Source organism: Dermochelys coriacea, chromosome 7 (assembly GCF_009764565.3).
Source record: "Dermochelys coriacea isolate rDerCor1 chromosome 7, rDerCor1.pri.v4, whole genome shotgun sequence".
NCBI lineage: Eukaryota > Metazoa > Chordata > Testudines > Dermochelyidae > Dermochelys > Dermochelys coriacea.
The window spans coordinates 71,906,113-71,919,825 of record NC_050074.1 but is presented as its reverse complement, the minus strand read 5'-3'; the positions used below and the strand labels follow the sequence as shown (position 1 = coordinate 71,919,825).

Here is a 13,713-nt window from a genome sequence, read left to right as displayed (position 1 = left end):
AAAAGGCTGACAAAGGAGGTGCTGTCATCATCATAAATAGGTCGGAATATGAACAAGAGGCTACTAGGCAGCTCTCCAACACCACTTTCTACAAGCCATTACCCTCTGATCCCACTGAGGGTTACCAAAAGAAACTACACCATTTGCTCAAGAAACTCCCTGAAAAAGCAAAAGAACAAATCCGCACAGACACAGCCCTGGAACCCCGACCTGGGGTATTCTATCTGCTACCCAAGATCCATAAACCTGGAAATCCTGGATGCCCCATCATCTCAGGCATTGGCACCCTGACAGCGGGATTGTCTGGCTATGTAGACTCCCTCCTCAGGCCCTACGCTACCAGCACTCCCAGCTATCTTCGAGACACCACTGACTTCCTGAGGAAACTACAGTCCATCGGTGATCTTCTTAAAAACACCATCCTAGCCACTATGGATGTAGAAGCCCTCTACACCAAGATTCCACACAAAGATGGACTACAAGCCATCAGGAACAGTATCCCCGATAATGTCACAGCTAACCTGGTGGCTGGAGGACTTTGTCCTCATCCATAACTATTTCACATTTGGGGACAATGTATACCTTCAAATCAGCGGCACTGCGATGGGCACCAGCATGGCCCACAGTATGCCAACATTTTTATGGCTGACTTAGAACAACGCTTCCTCAGCTCTCGTCCCATAATGCCCCTCCTCTACTTGCGCTACACTGATGACATCTTCATCATCTAAACCCCTGGAAAAGAAGCCCTTGAGAAATTCCACCATGATTTCAACAATTTCCATCCCACCATCAACCTCAGCCTAGACCAGTCCACACAAGAGATCCACTTTCTGGACACTACGGTGCTAATAAGCGATGGTCACATAAACACCACCCTATATCGGAAACCTACTGACCACTACCTACATACCTCTAGCTTTCATCCAGATCACACCACACGATCCATTGTCTACAGCCAAGCTCTACGATATAACCGCATTTGCTCCAACCCCTCAGACAGAGACAAACACCTACAAGATCTCTATCAAGCATTCTTACAACTACAATACCCACCCGCTGAAGTGAAGAAACAGATTGACAGAGCCAGAAGAGTACCCAGAAGTCACCTACTACAGGACAGGCCCAACAAAGAAAATAACAGAACGCCACTAGCCATCACCTTCAGCCCCCAACTAAAACTTCTCCAACGCATCATCAAGGATCTACAACCTATCCTGAAGGACGACCCATCACTCTCACAGATCTTGGAAGACAGGCCAGTCCTTGCTTACAGAAAGGCCCCCAACCTGAAGCAAATACTCACCAGCAACCACACACCACACAACAGAACCACTAACCCAGGAACCCATCCTTGCAACAAAACCCGTTGCCAACTGTGTCCACATATCTATTCAGGGGACACCATCATAGGGCCTAATCACATCAGCCACACTATCAGAGGCTCGTTCACCTGCGCATCTACCAATGTGATATATGCCATCATGTGCCAGCAATACCCCTGTGCCATGTACATTGGTCAAACTGGACAGTCTCTACGTAAAAGAATGAATGGACACAAATCAGATGTCAAGAATTATAACATTCAAAAACCAGTTGGAGAACACTTCAATCTCTCCGGTCACTCGATTACAGACCTGAGAGTGGCTATCCTTCAACAAAAGACCTTCAAGAACAGACTCCAACGAGAGACTGCTGAATTGGAATTAATTTGCAAACTGGATACAATTAACTTAGGCTTGAATAGAGACTGGGAGTGGATGGGTCATTACACAAAGTAAAACTATTTCCCCATGTTATTTCTCCCCTCACCCCCCCCCCACTGTTCCTCAGACGTTCTTGTTAACTGCTGGAAATGGCCCACCTTGATTATCACCATAAAAGGTTTTCCTCCTCCTCCCCCCCCGCTGGTAATAGCTCATCTTAAGTGATCACTCTCCTTACAGTGTGTATGATAAAACCCATTGTTTCATGTTCTCTGTGTGTGTATATAAATCTCCCCACTGTATTTTCCACCAAATGCATCTGATGAAGTGAGCTCTAGCTCACGAAAGCTTACGCTCAAATAAATTTGTTAGTCTCTAAGGTGCCACAAGTACTCCTTTTCTTTTAGTCTTGGATAAAGGTGCCTAGGGTGTGTTATAAAGCACAAAGAAATAAAAGATAATGTGCCTTATGAAAAATGAGTTGTTCAAGAGCAATCTCTCTGCATGCCACTTTACAATAACCACTCGTCATTAAGCTATTTCCAAAGAAAAATCTTATATAAGTGGCCTTTCCCAAAGGTAAGGGATCAATCCAGGTGAGAGAAATTCTGTCATATCACTGGGCATTCATTGATTGCTAGCCTCACCTTACATTTGTGGAAACTGATTTTAAGAACTTCTATATGAATACTAATGCTATAAATACATACATCTTGTGGTAGGTTCTCTCTTTCCCTGATCATCCTGGTGTTAAAAAAAAAAGTTCTTAATTCCTATATAAAAATGTTTCCATTTTAAATTTCTACCTTATTACACCCTGTCTTGTCTCTCAATCTGTATGATTTTCTCCAGTACTTTTTCATATTATCCATTATATATTTGTTCTGTCATCATCATTTATATTTCAGAAGTCTAAATAAATGCCCAAGCTGCTGAATGCCCAAATATACCACTGATTTTAGGAGCCTAAATATGGATTTACGCCCAGTCCTGCAAAGAGCTGTGTCCAAATAGCCCCATAAACCCAGAGTCCCAGTGAAGTCAATGGGGTTCTATGTGTATGCAGGGATCCATCCATGTGGAACCACCCTAGAGAACTGGAGCGTAGGTGCCTAGCTTTAGTCACTCACATTTGAAAATATCGGCCCTAGAGAATAAATTTTAAGCAGGACATAATGGGAAAAATGGAAAAAAGTTGCTTCTTCAGCATATGTTTCTTATTCTGTCGAGCAAGGATAGGCGATAAAGAAAAGCATCGGGCACCAATCAACACCAATTTCCATAAAACCAGACTCAGTTAAATTAAACAGCTTCTGGATTTTTTTTATTGCTGTATTATTCCAAGAGCAAAAGGTCTTTTTGATGTGCTCTACTGACGCACTTAGCCTCAAGGCATCTATCACGAAGAGCACAGCCCTGCACTAATTGCAATGGTAAATGTTAATCAGAAAAATATGCCTGTTTAATTACTCAGTGTGATTAACACTATGAGAAACCTCTAGTTATGCTGTCAGAAAAGCTCTGCATCCAGAAGGGAGTAGTTAAAAAAAATATCACTCAGCATACAGCACTTTAACCTACAGAGATGGTGCATGCACAGAGGAGAAAGAAAAGACACATTCACCTATAACCAGTGTGTGTTTGGTGCATGATCCTAACAAAAGACTGTTTCTTCCACATGGTTAAAATTGTATTGTCCAGACTAGATTTTGGATGCTATACGGACTCTTTTCTACCACTTATGACCTCAGACAAAAGAGAGACAACCCAGATGGACTCTTCAGTGTGCTAACAGGACAGAAACTTAGCAGGGGTGGTCATAAAAAAAAGAATGAGAACCCACCCATAGCAGATTTTTGTATTTGGAAATTGAATCTCCCCCACAGGCTGAATCAGAGTATCTTTTGCAAGTAACTCTGGTCACCACTGAAAAACTACAAATGATGTAAGAAGTGATCAAGCACTGTGCAAGGATTTTTCTGTAGGGCATGCTACAAGATTCATTTTGTAGCTTCTGCCTGAGTGGGCTAATTATGAAAATTGTTATAAAAGGTTGTCACAAGGATGAGGGAGAAAAATTGTTCTTCTTAATCTCTGAGGATAGGACAAGAAGCAATGGGTTTAAATTGCAGCAAGGGCAGTTTAGTTTGGACATTAGGAAAAACTTCTTAACTTTCAGAGTGGTTAAGCACTGGAATAAATTGCCTAGGGAGGTTGTGGAATCTTCATCACTGGGGATTTTTAAGAGCAGGTTGGACAAACATCTGTCAGGGATGGTCTAGATAATACTTAGGGTATGTCTACACTACCTGCCGGATCAGCGGGCAGCGATAGATCCAGCAGGGATCGATTTATCGCATTTAGTCTAGACATGATAACTCGACCCCCAAACGCTCTCCTGTCGACTCCTGTACTCCGGCTCTGTGAGAGACGCAGGTGGAGTCGATGGGGGAGTGGCAGCAGTTGACTCACCGTGGTGAAGACACCACGGTAAGTCGATCTAAGTACATCGACTTCAGCTACGTTATTCACGTAGCTGAAGTTGCATAACTTAGATCGATTCCCTCCCCCCGGCCCCAAGTGTAGACCAAGGCTAAGTCCTGCCATGAGTGGAGGGGATTGGACTAGATGACCTCTCGAGGTCCCTTCCAGTTTTATGATACCTTAGTGGAATATAGTGGACGTAAGTCCGTAAATTCAATTCTTGGGGGATGAAAATCATTCTCTCTGGAATTGGCTGAATGGAGGATACACAATATCAGCAGGTTGCTAGCAGGAAGACGTTAATGTAGAAAAAATAGGAGGAAGGATTGCTCCTCATTTCTGATGATTGTGGCATCATGGTTGGGGAAGTGGAGGTGCATTAACTTTTTGATGAGCTGGTGCATGGGAAAGAGAATGGGGAGAAAGGAATAAATGTATCTGAAAAATGTGCACGTCCCAGAGCAGGCCCAAAGTGCATGAGCACATGCAGGATATAGAAATGCACAGAACAACATCCCTTGGTTTCCCAGCTACTTTCCCCACCTCTGTACATCAACACTCCCCACTAGGGAATTCCAGGAGGGGAGAGGACACTCACAGGACCATTCTGTTGCCTCTGCATTTTGCCCTGGGAAGAAAAAGCTGGTGGCAGGTCTGCCTTTTCTCCTGGAGGGGCAGGGGAACTGGAAGTGGCAAGCGCTCCCTCCGTCCCTCTCTGCACCTTGGGAGGGGAGGTGAAACTTGCTCAGGGACAGATATTTTCTGCAGGAGACAGGCAGGGGACTCCCAAATGGACACATTCTCTTATTAAGAGCCAAAGCTGCTTCACCCACTGGCAGGAATTCTTGGAACCTTTAGATAACCAGCCAATCAACAGCTTCTCCTGCCACTCCCACCTCAGCTTCTCTCACCTAAGGAGACCTCCTTTCGCCAGCCAGTGACCAGAGAGAATAACTGGGAGGTCTGGGGAGCTGACCTCCCCAAGTTCAGGAGAGGGAGATGGAAAGGGGACATGGGGGAGCTCAGCTCCCCCATCCCCAGAAGATAGAAAGGAGAGAACTTTCCCATTGCTTTTAGCAGAACAGGAGGAATTGCTCTCCAGTGCACTCCCCTTCTTTTAATCCTGCTCAGCTTGTCTAGATTGTTGTGCTGATGACAAGTCATAGGTCCCTGTGAGCTCATTGGCTCGGTACCTCCAATATGCTGACTGATGTCAAGGCCCGAATTTCGGTGATGTTTCAGTCCAGCAAGCTACAGCTGCTGAGCAAAATAGCCAGGCAAACGCTACTTTGAGGTCAGTAGCTAAGTCCATCTATGGCTGCCGGAGAAAATTGTGTGAAAGGATGGGTTAATGGTTATTTTATATTAGAAGAACTGGAAATGTTCTTAGAATTAATGTGTGGCTCAAAATTCAATATTACATAGTTCCATGTCACCTAGTATTAAATGTGGAAGTGGAATACTTTATTCTAATTAAGGCACAGGTTGCCACCAACAATAAGCTGCAACAGATACTGCAGTTTGCTTCAGGGGGTTAAGCACTTTATCCTGTTTGCTGTAGAAATACTCCACAACCCAGAAACAGTCAAACATCTGACATGTTGAACCAGACTCTTTGAGGAGTGGTAATGGTATAAATTCAGAGTATCAGTAAAGTTATTCTAGATTTATACAGGTATCACTCAAAGCAGAATCTGGCTCATCATTTTAAAAGAGACAGTTAAAATGAGTTTTCTCTGATGAATCCTTTTATCTGTCAGGAGATGGATAACAATCAATGGGCTTGGAATATGTGCACAGGGAGCTTCCGGTAGTGCACAAATCCCTTTACCTTGGGTGACTGATATCACGTGAACATGAGACGGGAAACAGAAAAAAAATGAGAAAAGGAGAGAGATGCTAATATTTAAAGGATACAGAACTTTGGCTGCATTTTGGACAAAAGAAAGAGAAGGCCAGTCACTATTAGCATGAAGAGATTTGCATTTATGTCCCATGGATGTGGTCCAGATAGTAAAAAGCTAGAGGTCTGTCTCTTTTGCATCAAAGCCCATTTGCACCTCTCTGACAACCCCTTTAAGGTCCCAGTACAGTAAAAGGGATTTAGCATAAATGAAAGCACACTTCAAGCCTGATTTTAACATATAAACAAGTTGGATTGAAGGGGCACTGCCAACAAATGCATAATATATTTTAAAATCTTTTTGTTTTGATTATGAACACCACTGAGGACTATTAAAAACATAAAAATGAATGTATTTTTAAACATGCATTTGTATGTTTACTTTTTGTATTTCACTTTTGCTGAACAAAGAAATTAGACTGAATCATTTATTTGTCTCCAGTCAACTTCCAATCAGTAACATTTTCTGGTTCTCATGCTCGTAAGATCATTCTGCTGCAGGTGCCTGCTTGCTTTTTAGAATGCTGCTGATACTGAATTATTTTTTAAGATCAAGAAAATATTTTAGTCATAAGAAATCCACACAGATATTCTTTAGACTGATCTCTATATATCTTAATATATGTATATATTTATAAACTTAAATTTGGTATCTAAAAGTTCTTAGGAATAGTCCTTCAGCAGTGGCTAAGTGTGGAGCTCCTTGGAGGAGTTGGGAGAATGCTCTATGAGTTCTCTGCCTTCTCAAGTACCTTCTGTGCATTCACCTCTTTCTTTTACCCACACTGAGATTATGGAGGTTACTACACCCAGAGGGCCATGCTGCTGTCACAGGGGAGAGAAATGGATTACAGTTAGTCTTTGATTCGATTGCCCCCAGACTTCTAGTTCTGATCACCTGCTTTCCAAGCTGTAGGGCAACTTTTGGTCCAGTTCCCTTTCATCTCTCTTGACCGACAGCTCAGAAATGTAGTAGTCCAACTGAAGTTTGGTCTCAGGAGCACATAGGTTCTTAACTGTCTGACATCAGATGAAAAGAACTAATCTCCCAGACAGACTCTAACCTCCCGTCCCATCAGGATTTTCTTAGGCCTCTGATTCCATAGAACTTGGTTGGGCCTCAGGGTTCTGGAAAGGCATTAAACTGTGGAGCTACCAAAAATTTGTTGGGAAAACTCTGATGGCTGGCATTTTATTTTATTTTTTTGCTATTATTAACTCTTGAAATATTAAACAGTGCTCTTTAGAAATGGTGTGAATGGAAACTCCTCTTTGGTTCCACCCAAACATCTCCCAAGGCTGGTCACTTCTGTTCAATATCTGCTTACCTCTTCTGTGATATCAATCTTCAGCACTGCCGTCGTGCTAAATGAAGGGGAGCCCCGGTCCTTGGCTTGAACTACCACAGACCATATGCAGTCTTTGTTCTTGGTGATATTGTGAATGATATCCAAGGACCTGATATAGGACTTCAGCTTTATTTCTCCAGTGCTTTGGTCTATATCAAATACATTGGCTGGATCTGCTTGCATAATGGAATAGTCTACAATGTTGTTGGGTTCTTCTGCATCTTGATCTATAGCCTGTTCAGGAGAAATGTTGAAAAGAGACATGCATTGCTGATGAATTTGGGTGAAGGAAGAATGTAAAAGTTCCTGGGCATGTATTTGCACACTTTAGGAATAGTCAAAAATCTGCTGTGAGATTATTGAGATATTAATGTATGACCTTAGATGACAAAATTAGCAGTCCTTTCCATCTGAATAATTTTATTTTAGATTAAAGTAAACAAGAAAGTCAGTCCAAATATTATATATCCATGGATGTGATGATTATAAATGATTCACTTTATAATAGCAGGCATCTTGTACTAATTTAGTGGATATTTCCCAGCAGCCAGACTAGAAGGAACACTTTATACTTACAGGTGAAGTTGACAGAAAACAATTTGACAGTGAGCTAGCTCTACACCACCAAACTATATTTGTTTTTGTTATTATACTTACTTTTATTTACTTTTGCTAACCATATGTATATTCTTGTCATCAGACTTGATAATGTATGTTTGCTAATATATATTTTAGGCAGATTCTCATTTAACTGAAGATGACATCTACATTTTTTTTTCATATTCCACACCAGATCATTACATACACTACTTGGAAACTGAAGCCCTCTCATTACAGAACCAATGTAACTACATGGACAGATGCAAGTATCCCCACACAATGGACTTGATTTCTGTTTTGAATGGTAGCCTGGTTTCAAGCTCCATGTACATTTACCCACTCCTTGGCATCTGTGCCAATGGTGATGCTGATGGACTTATTTTAAATCTAGCATTATACAGCACACTATGTGCAAACTGATAATTTAAATGATGTAACTTGGGTTTATTATTTTTTTTACAGAATTACATTTCTTTTGATGCATTTACCCTTTTGAACAGTATGTAAAATATTATCAGTCCATGTTTTAAATCTCTGTTCTACACTGCCACACCCAACAGGCAAAACATATCAGAGGGTAAAAAATGTGTTTGAATATCCTACCCCTAAGTGTGCATACATAGGATGAGGGTGAACAAAGCACTTGGTGTTGTGCTAACTCTGTGTCCTCTGAAGTCTCAGATATCATTTCATTCCTCACCTCTATTTTCACTGGTGATCCAATGATCATAGTCTTTTCCTGGATGTTCTCATTGAACTCTGGAGAGTGGTCATTGACATCTAGCACAGTGATAAACACCTCAGCCAAGCTATACTTCCCCTCTGTGTCTTCTGCCTTCACATAGAAGTTGTACTTTGCAGTGACTTCAGCATCTAATGTGGCCCATGGCTGAGTATAAATAATTCCTGTTGATGGATGGATTAGAAATCTGGAGGAGATGCATGAAAAACAAGCATTTTGAGTGTCACATTGTGGATGCTCACTTCCTAGTCTAGATTATTGAACTGCTGAGGTCAGATATTGGTACCCAGAACAGATGCAAGCTCAAGTTAATTTACATCTTGTCTTGTTGTCTCTGCATAGGCTCAGTGGTGTCACACGGCTTACACCAAAGGCTAAACAGTCAATTGACAAACACATAGGCCCCCTAAAGAAGCAGTTGAGGTTTTCCTCTGACATTGGGAAACCTTGTGTGGCACAAAGATAGCATAGCTTGTTCTATGCCACCCATTTCACTGCCACACAATGCAGGGTGGTGCATCTGGGATGGGCAGGGCTTTGTTGGGGTGGGGGGTTCACACCAGACACAGAAAAGATGCAGTACACTTCACCAGTACAGGACACTTCACCAGATCTTTGGCCACTGCTCTAAGTTATATTGGATGCCTCTGCCCAGGACTGAGGTAGTGGAAAGGTGGACTAGAGATAGCTTTCCTCCACCTTCTTCTCAGCTGCACTGAGTGTAAACTCTGCCTAGCTGACAACTAGTTGTCTATTGTACAGTACCGTTCAGTTATGGTCTAATGCAGATGAGTATTTAAAGATGTGAGCAGTGGTATAATGCTGGAATTTATGCAGCCAGGAGCCTTACACAAGGTCTCTCCTGTTCTGAAAACAGACCTAAAACCTGACAGATCCCAAATCACTGGCCCTACATATTTTTGCTTGTCCTTTTTGTTTTGAAAAACAGAGAATTATTATTATGTGGTGTTCTTTTATTCTTTATGTGTTAGCCCTTTCAGTTGCATTTCATAGAAGCTTTTGTACTTGTGCAATGCTCAGTGTGATGGCTTTTTCCCAAATGTGATCTTTTTGTGTAGGAACATTAGAGAACTGCATATTTATTCAGGTTATAAGTACAATGTATTAGATCATGTCCTGAATAAAATAAGATTGATTGATTAAAGAGCTGGTCTGGACTCAGCCACCCCCACCAGGCCATACCTACAAGAGATGCACAGACTGGAGAAGGAGCTTTAAAATGGGAGCAGAACAGCTCACTTGTTGGCAGACCAGGGAAAAGAACAGATCTTCAACCCTCAGCTCCCAAGTAAAGGGCTGATTGAAGGCAGGAGCTTCTCAGACAACCACTGCCTGATGGTCCCTGCCTGAGGGAAGGGAGGGCCAGATCTGGATACATGCTGAGATGGAGTCACTCCTCTCTATCCTTTACTAACTCTGTTTATTTGCATTAATTCCCCTGGTTTTGTGTTCATCAACTACCCTAGAAAGGGAGAGACTTTGAAGTGACCTGGCTAGAGGGCCATGTCACAGAAAGAGGCAGGCCACCGCAGAGCAGCCATTGGCAGGAGACCCCAGTGGACAGAGTGCTGCTACGCCACACTCCACCATGAGGAGGTGCCAGTGGCGAGTCGACCCTTTCACATATGGACATTGCTATTCCTATTTGGGAGGGGGAATATTCCAGTATAATGCACCTTTATACCAGTACAACTACATCCATGCTAGGAGTTGTACCAATTTAACTATTTTGGCAGAAACACCACAGCCCTAACTGAAACAGTTAAATTGGTACAAGAATTGCATGTAGCGCAAGCCTAAGTGATGCGCCTGAGCTCACGCTGGAAGTCTGTGGCCGAGCTGGAAATTCAACCCAGATTTCCTGAGTCTCAATTCAGTGCCTTAACCAAAAAAGTTCCATGTTTAGGAAAACAAACAAAAAAGCTCACAGCAACCTCATTTCACTGGTTAAATTCTATTTTAGCTATAGGAGTGTGAGAATCAGAATAAATTTGCACACACTTTCTTTTCCCCACAACATCTTTTTTCCCCCCAAGCCTTCAGAAGTTTTTTGGCACTAGCTGTTACGTTTTAAACTTAATAGGTCTGAGTGCATTGGCTGGCCTTTGCTTGCTTGCTTCTACCCGATTAACAGCTTGCTTGAGGATTTAGTGAGAAGCTCAAAATAAGCTGTGATTTAGAAGCTCCTGTATGTGCACCTTGTTTGGATATTTCCCAATAAACCCCTGAAATTCTGGATTTTGACTGCCATAATTAGCATCCTACTCAAAGTGGGGAACAGAGCTTTAAAACCAGGTGGGGAATTTATAGAAGAAATAAAATTTTGCAGGAAAGGGGGATGAGAGTCTGGACAACATACGCATTTGCAAGTTCTTCTCTCCAACCACTTAAGTCATAAGGGTCAGGGGTTCAGCAAAACCGTGAGAGATGGCCAGCCATATTTAAGATGGCTAGGCGCCCCAGCCAATTATTACATTTGCAACAACAGGGGTGGGGTTGGAGAGCTGATCAAATTGGTGCTCATTTTCATCTATCCTACAACAGGAAACAGGAGCTAGGTATCTATTAGAGACCTGGTGAACATCCTGTTCCCTTCCTCCGTGCCCTGCTGCTACTAGTGTTTCATGCAAGCAACAGTTGTAATATCCTGTGGTATTAGCCACCAATGCTAGAAGTGCTAACAATGTCGGCCATCAGAGAATGTGGTGGGAATTTATAGATATGGTTTCCATGAATTTTTGGTCTTTTCTGTACATTGGGTTGAGTGTTGAAATGGCACCATTTTTGCAGCTAAACGTGTGTGTGTGGGGGGGGTGTTGTCCACAGAACTTCCATAATAACCAGCACAATCAACCCTCCCTCCTGTGAAAAGTATTTTTTAAAAATGATAGTTTGAACAGATTCTATGCATGGTCACTTAGTTGCTCTATGTTTTTTGGAGGGCATGTGGGTAAAACACCATAGACTCATACAACAAGTTTGCCTGTTTTTTGCATGAGAAAATATTTTAACAGAAACAACTCAGGAAAAAGACATAGGGTAAGTGCCTCCCGCCCCCCAGATAATCTCAACATGCATTAGTCTGAGATGCCAGCCGCTGTCTTAACCCTCTTATTTTGTCAGTAGTGATTTCTCTTTTTAATGTATTCAAAAGGTTAACTGTTTTACTTACAGATCAGCTCCTGTTCCATATATGGAGTATTTGACTTCTCCCCAGAGTCCTGAATCTGGGTCTGTAGCCTTAAGAAAAAGAATTCAAAAGAGTCCTGGTTTATTAACCTGTGGTAAAGTGTATTTTCCTATTATGCCTAATAATAGCACACTGAAAGCCAAACAGATTTTTCCCCTTTTAAAATATTTTGTCAGTATATTTATGGAACTTTCATTAACAATTTGCATTTGGAAGTTTGCAAAATCTTATAAAATCAAATGGTAATGAGTGATACAGCAAAGCTTTTTCATACAACCACCTCCTAAACACTCCACATGAACATAAGCAGTATAAACTATAATATATAATACTTATCGGGTGACTCCATTCTTAGGCATTTGACACTATCTTGTAACATCCTTTCTTTCATAGAAGTAAGGAGTGCATTAGTGCACTGACCAAATAAACAACTCCTTCTCAAACTTTACTAGAGATCAGCTAAATATGAGTACAGTGTCCTTGGCCAAAACTGTCTTTTAAATAACAGAGATTTTTTTAAAAGTGTCTCTGCTGTGGTATATTTAGTTGATATTTGTACATAACATTATTTCAATCTGGCTGGTGTTTTGATCATTCTTGTGCATGTGGGCCCAGGTTGTGTTGCAGGTATCTCTTCAGATGTTGCAACTTTGTTCTGCATTCTTATTAGTTTCTCCATGGGCTCAGGGTTGGGAGAAGCAGTTGACTTGATAGAGGGAGCTACTTCTGTTTTCTTTGGTACCTATGAGGAATTTTTTGTTACATCAGTATGTCTGTCCATCAACCTCTAAATGCAGAGATACTTGATGTAGGAAGGTGTGCTGTTGAGTGTATAACTGGCTCCCTCAGTTGCTTGTTTAAACATTTCTTGCTTGTTTTTGCAGTCTTTAGCAATGTCTTTGATTTCTAAACTCGTGCAAGGCTGGTGTAACTCATCTGTGGCCTTGGGAGTGGGGACGTGCATCTGGTTCCTGATAACTACCATGGATTCTTGTCAACTTCTCAGGTCTCATAACTTTGGGTTCTTTTTACTGGATTCCATTTTGCTATTTTTTCCTGGGATGTCCAGTATTCTCCAATACATTTTTCATATCTACCCATCCTGCTAGAACCTTACTTTCCAAGCCCTCAGTATCTCAGCTTGCTGGGTGTGTCTCTGAATCTGGCACTAATCTGGTGCCTACATGATGTTTAGTATTGAATATGAACTGTGCAGATGCACTGTCCTCTTTGCCTTTGACCAGAAGCGCCTTATTTTGCTGCTTTTGAAAAAAAATTTTTTTAAAACATTTTCTGCAGACCACCTCAGTGTTGGACACTGTTTTCTTCTTCTGACTACTATAATAAGGAACATCATAATCTCTGTCTGTGCTGCCTTGGTGCTAGTGTGTCCCATGGTGAGCCTCTTTCTTGTTTTGATGTTCTTCCCTATATAGAGCTTAGTGTTTTCACCTCCAGGATCTGCAGTTAGTACTTTCAGGAGCACTTGTGTCATTTCACTACCTCTGCAGCACATGGTAGGACTTAGTTTGGGCTCCCTTAGCATCCTGCCTCAGGCATCTATGTCTCTGGTGCCCAGCACTATGTGATCTTATATTACTCCCAAATTAACACGTGGCTGTCGACTGCCTCAGCTTTGTGTGACATACTGATCTATGGGTTCTAGCTCTGACTCTAGTGGTTGTATTAAACAGATGTATAACCAGCCTTTTGGGCTG

General features: G+C 41.9%; 1 protein-coding gene across 2 annotated transcripts in view; it reads right to left on the bottom strand.

Annotated features, from left to right (window-relative positions):
* CDHR1 (cadherin related family member 1) overlaps positions 1-13,713 on the bottom strand; it is a 65,945-nt gene that overhangs the window by 10,430 nt on the left and 41,802 nt on the right. For both annotated transcript variants that reach the window (XM_043519212.1, XM_038410735.2), the window contains 3 exons: positions 11,978-12,045; positions 8,743-8,971; positions 7,422-7,676 (listed from right to left, as the gene is read on the bottom strand). In XM_043519212.1, coding sequence (XP_043375147.1) covers positions 7,422-7,676; positions 8,743-8,971; positions 11,978-12,045 — 552 coding nt within the window. The remainder of the gene's footprint in view (positions 1-7,421; positions 7,677-8,742; positions 8,972-11,977; positions 12,046-13,713) is intronic.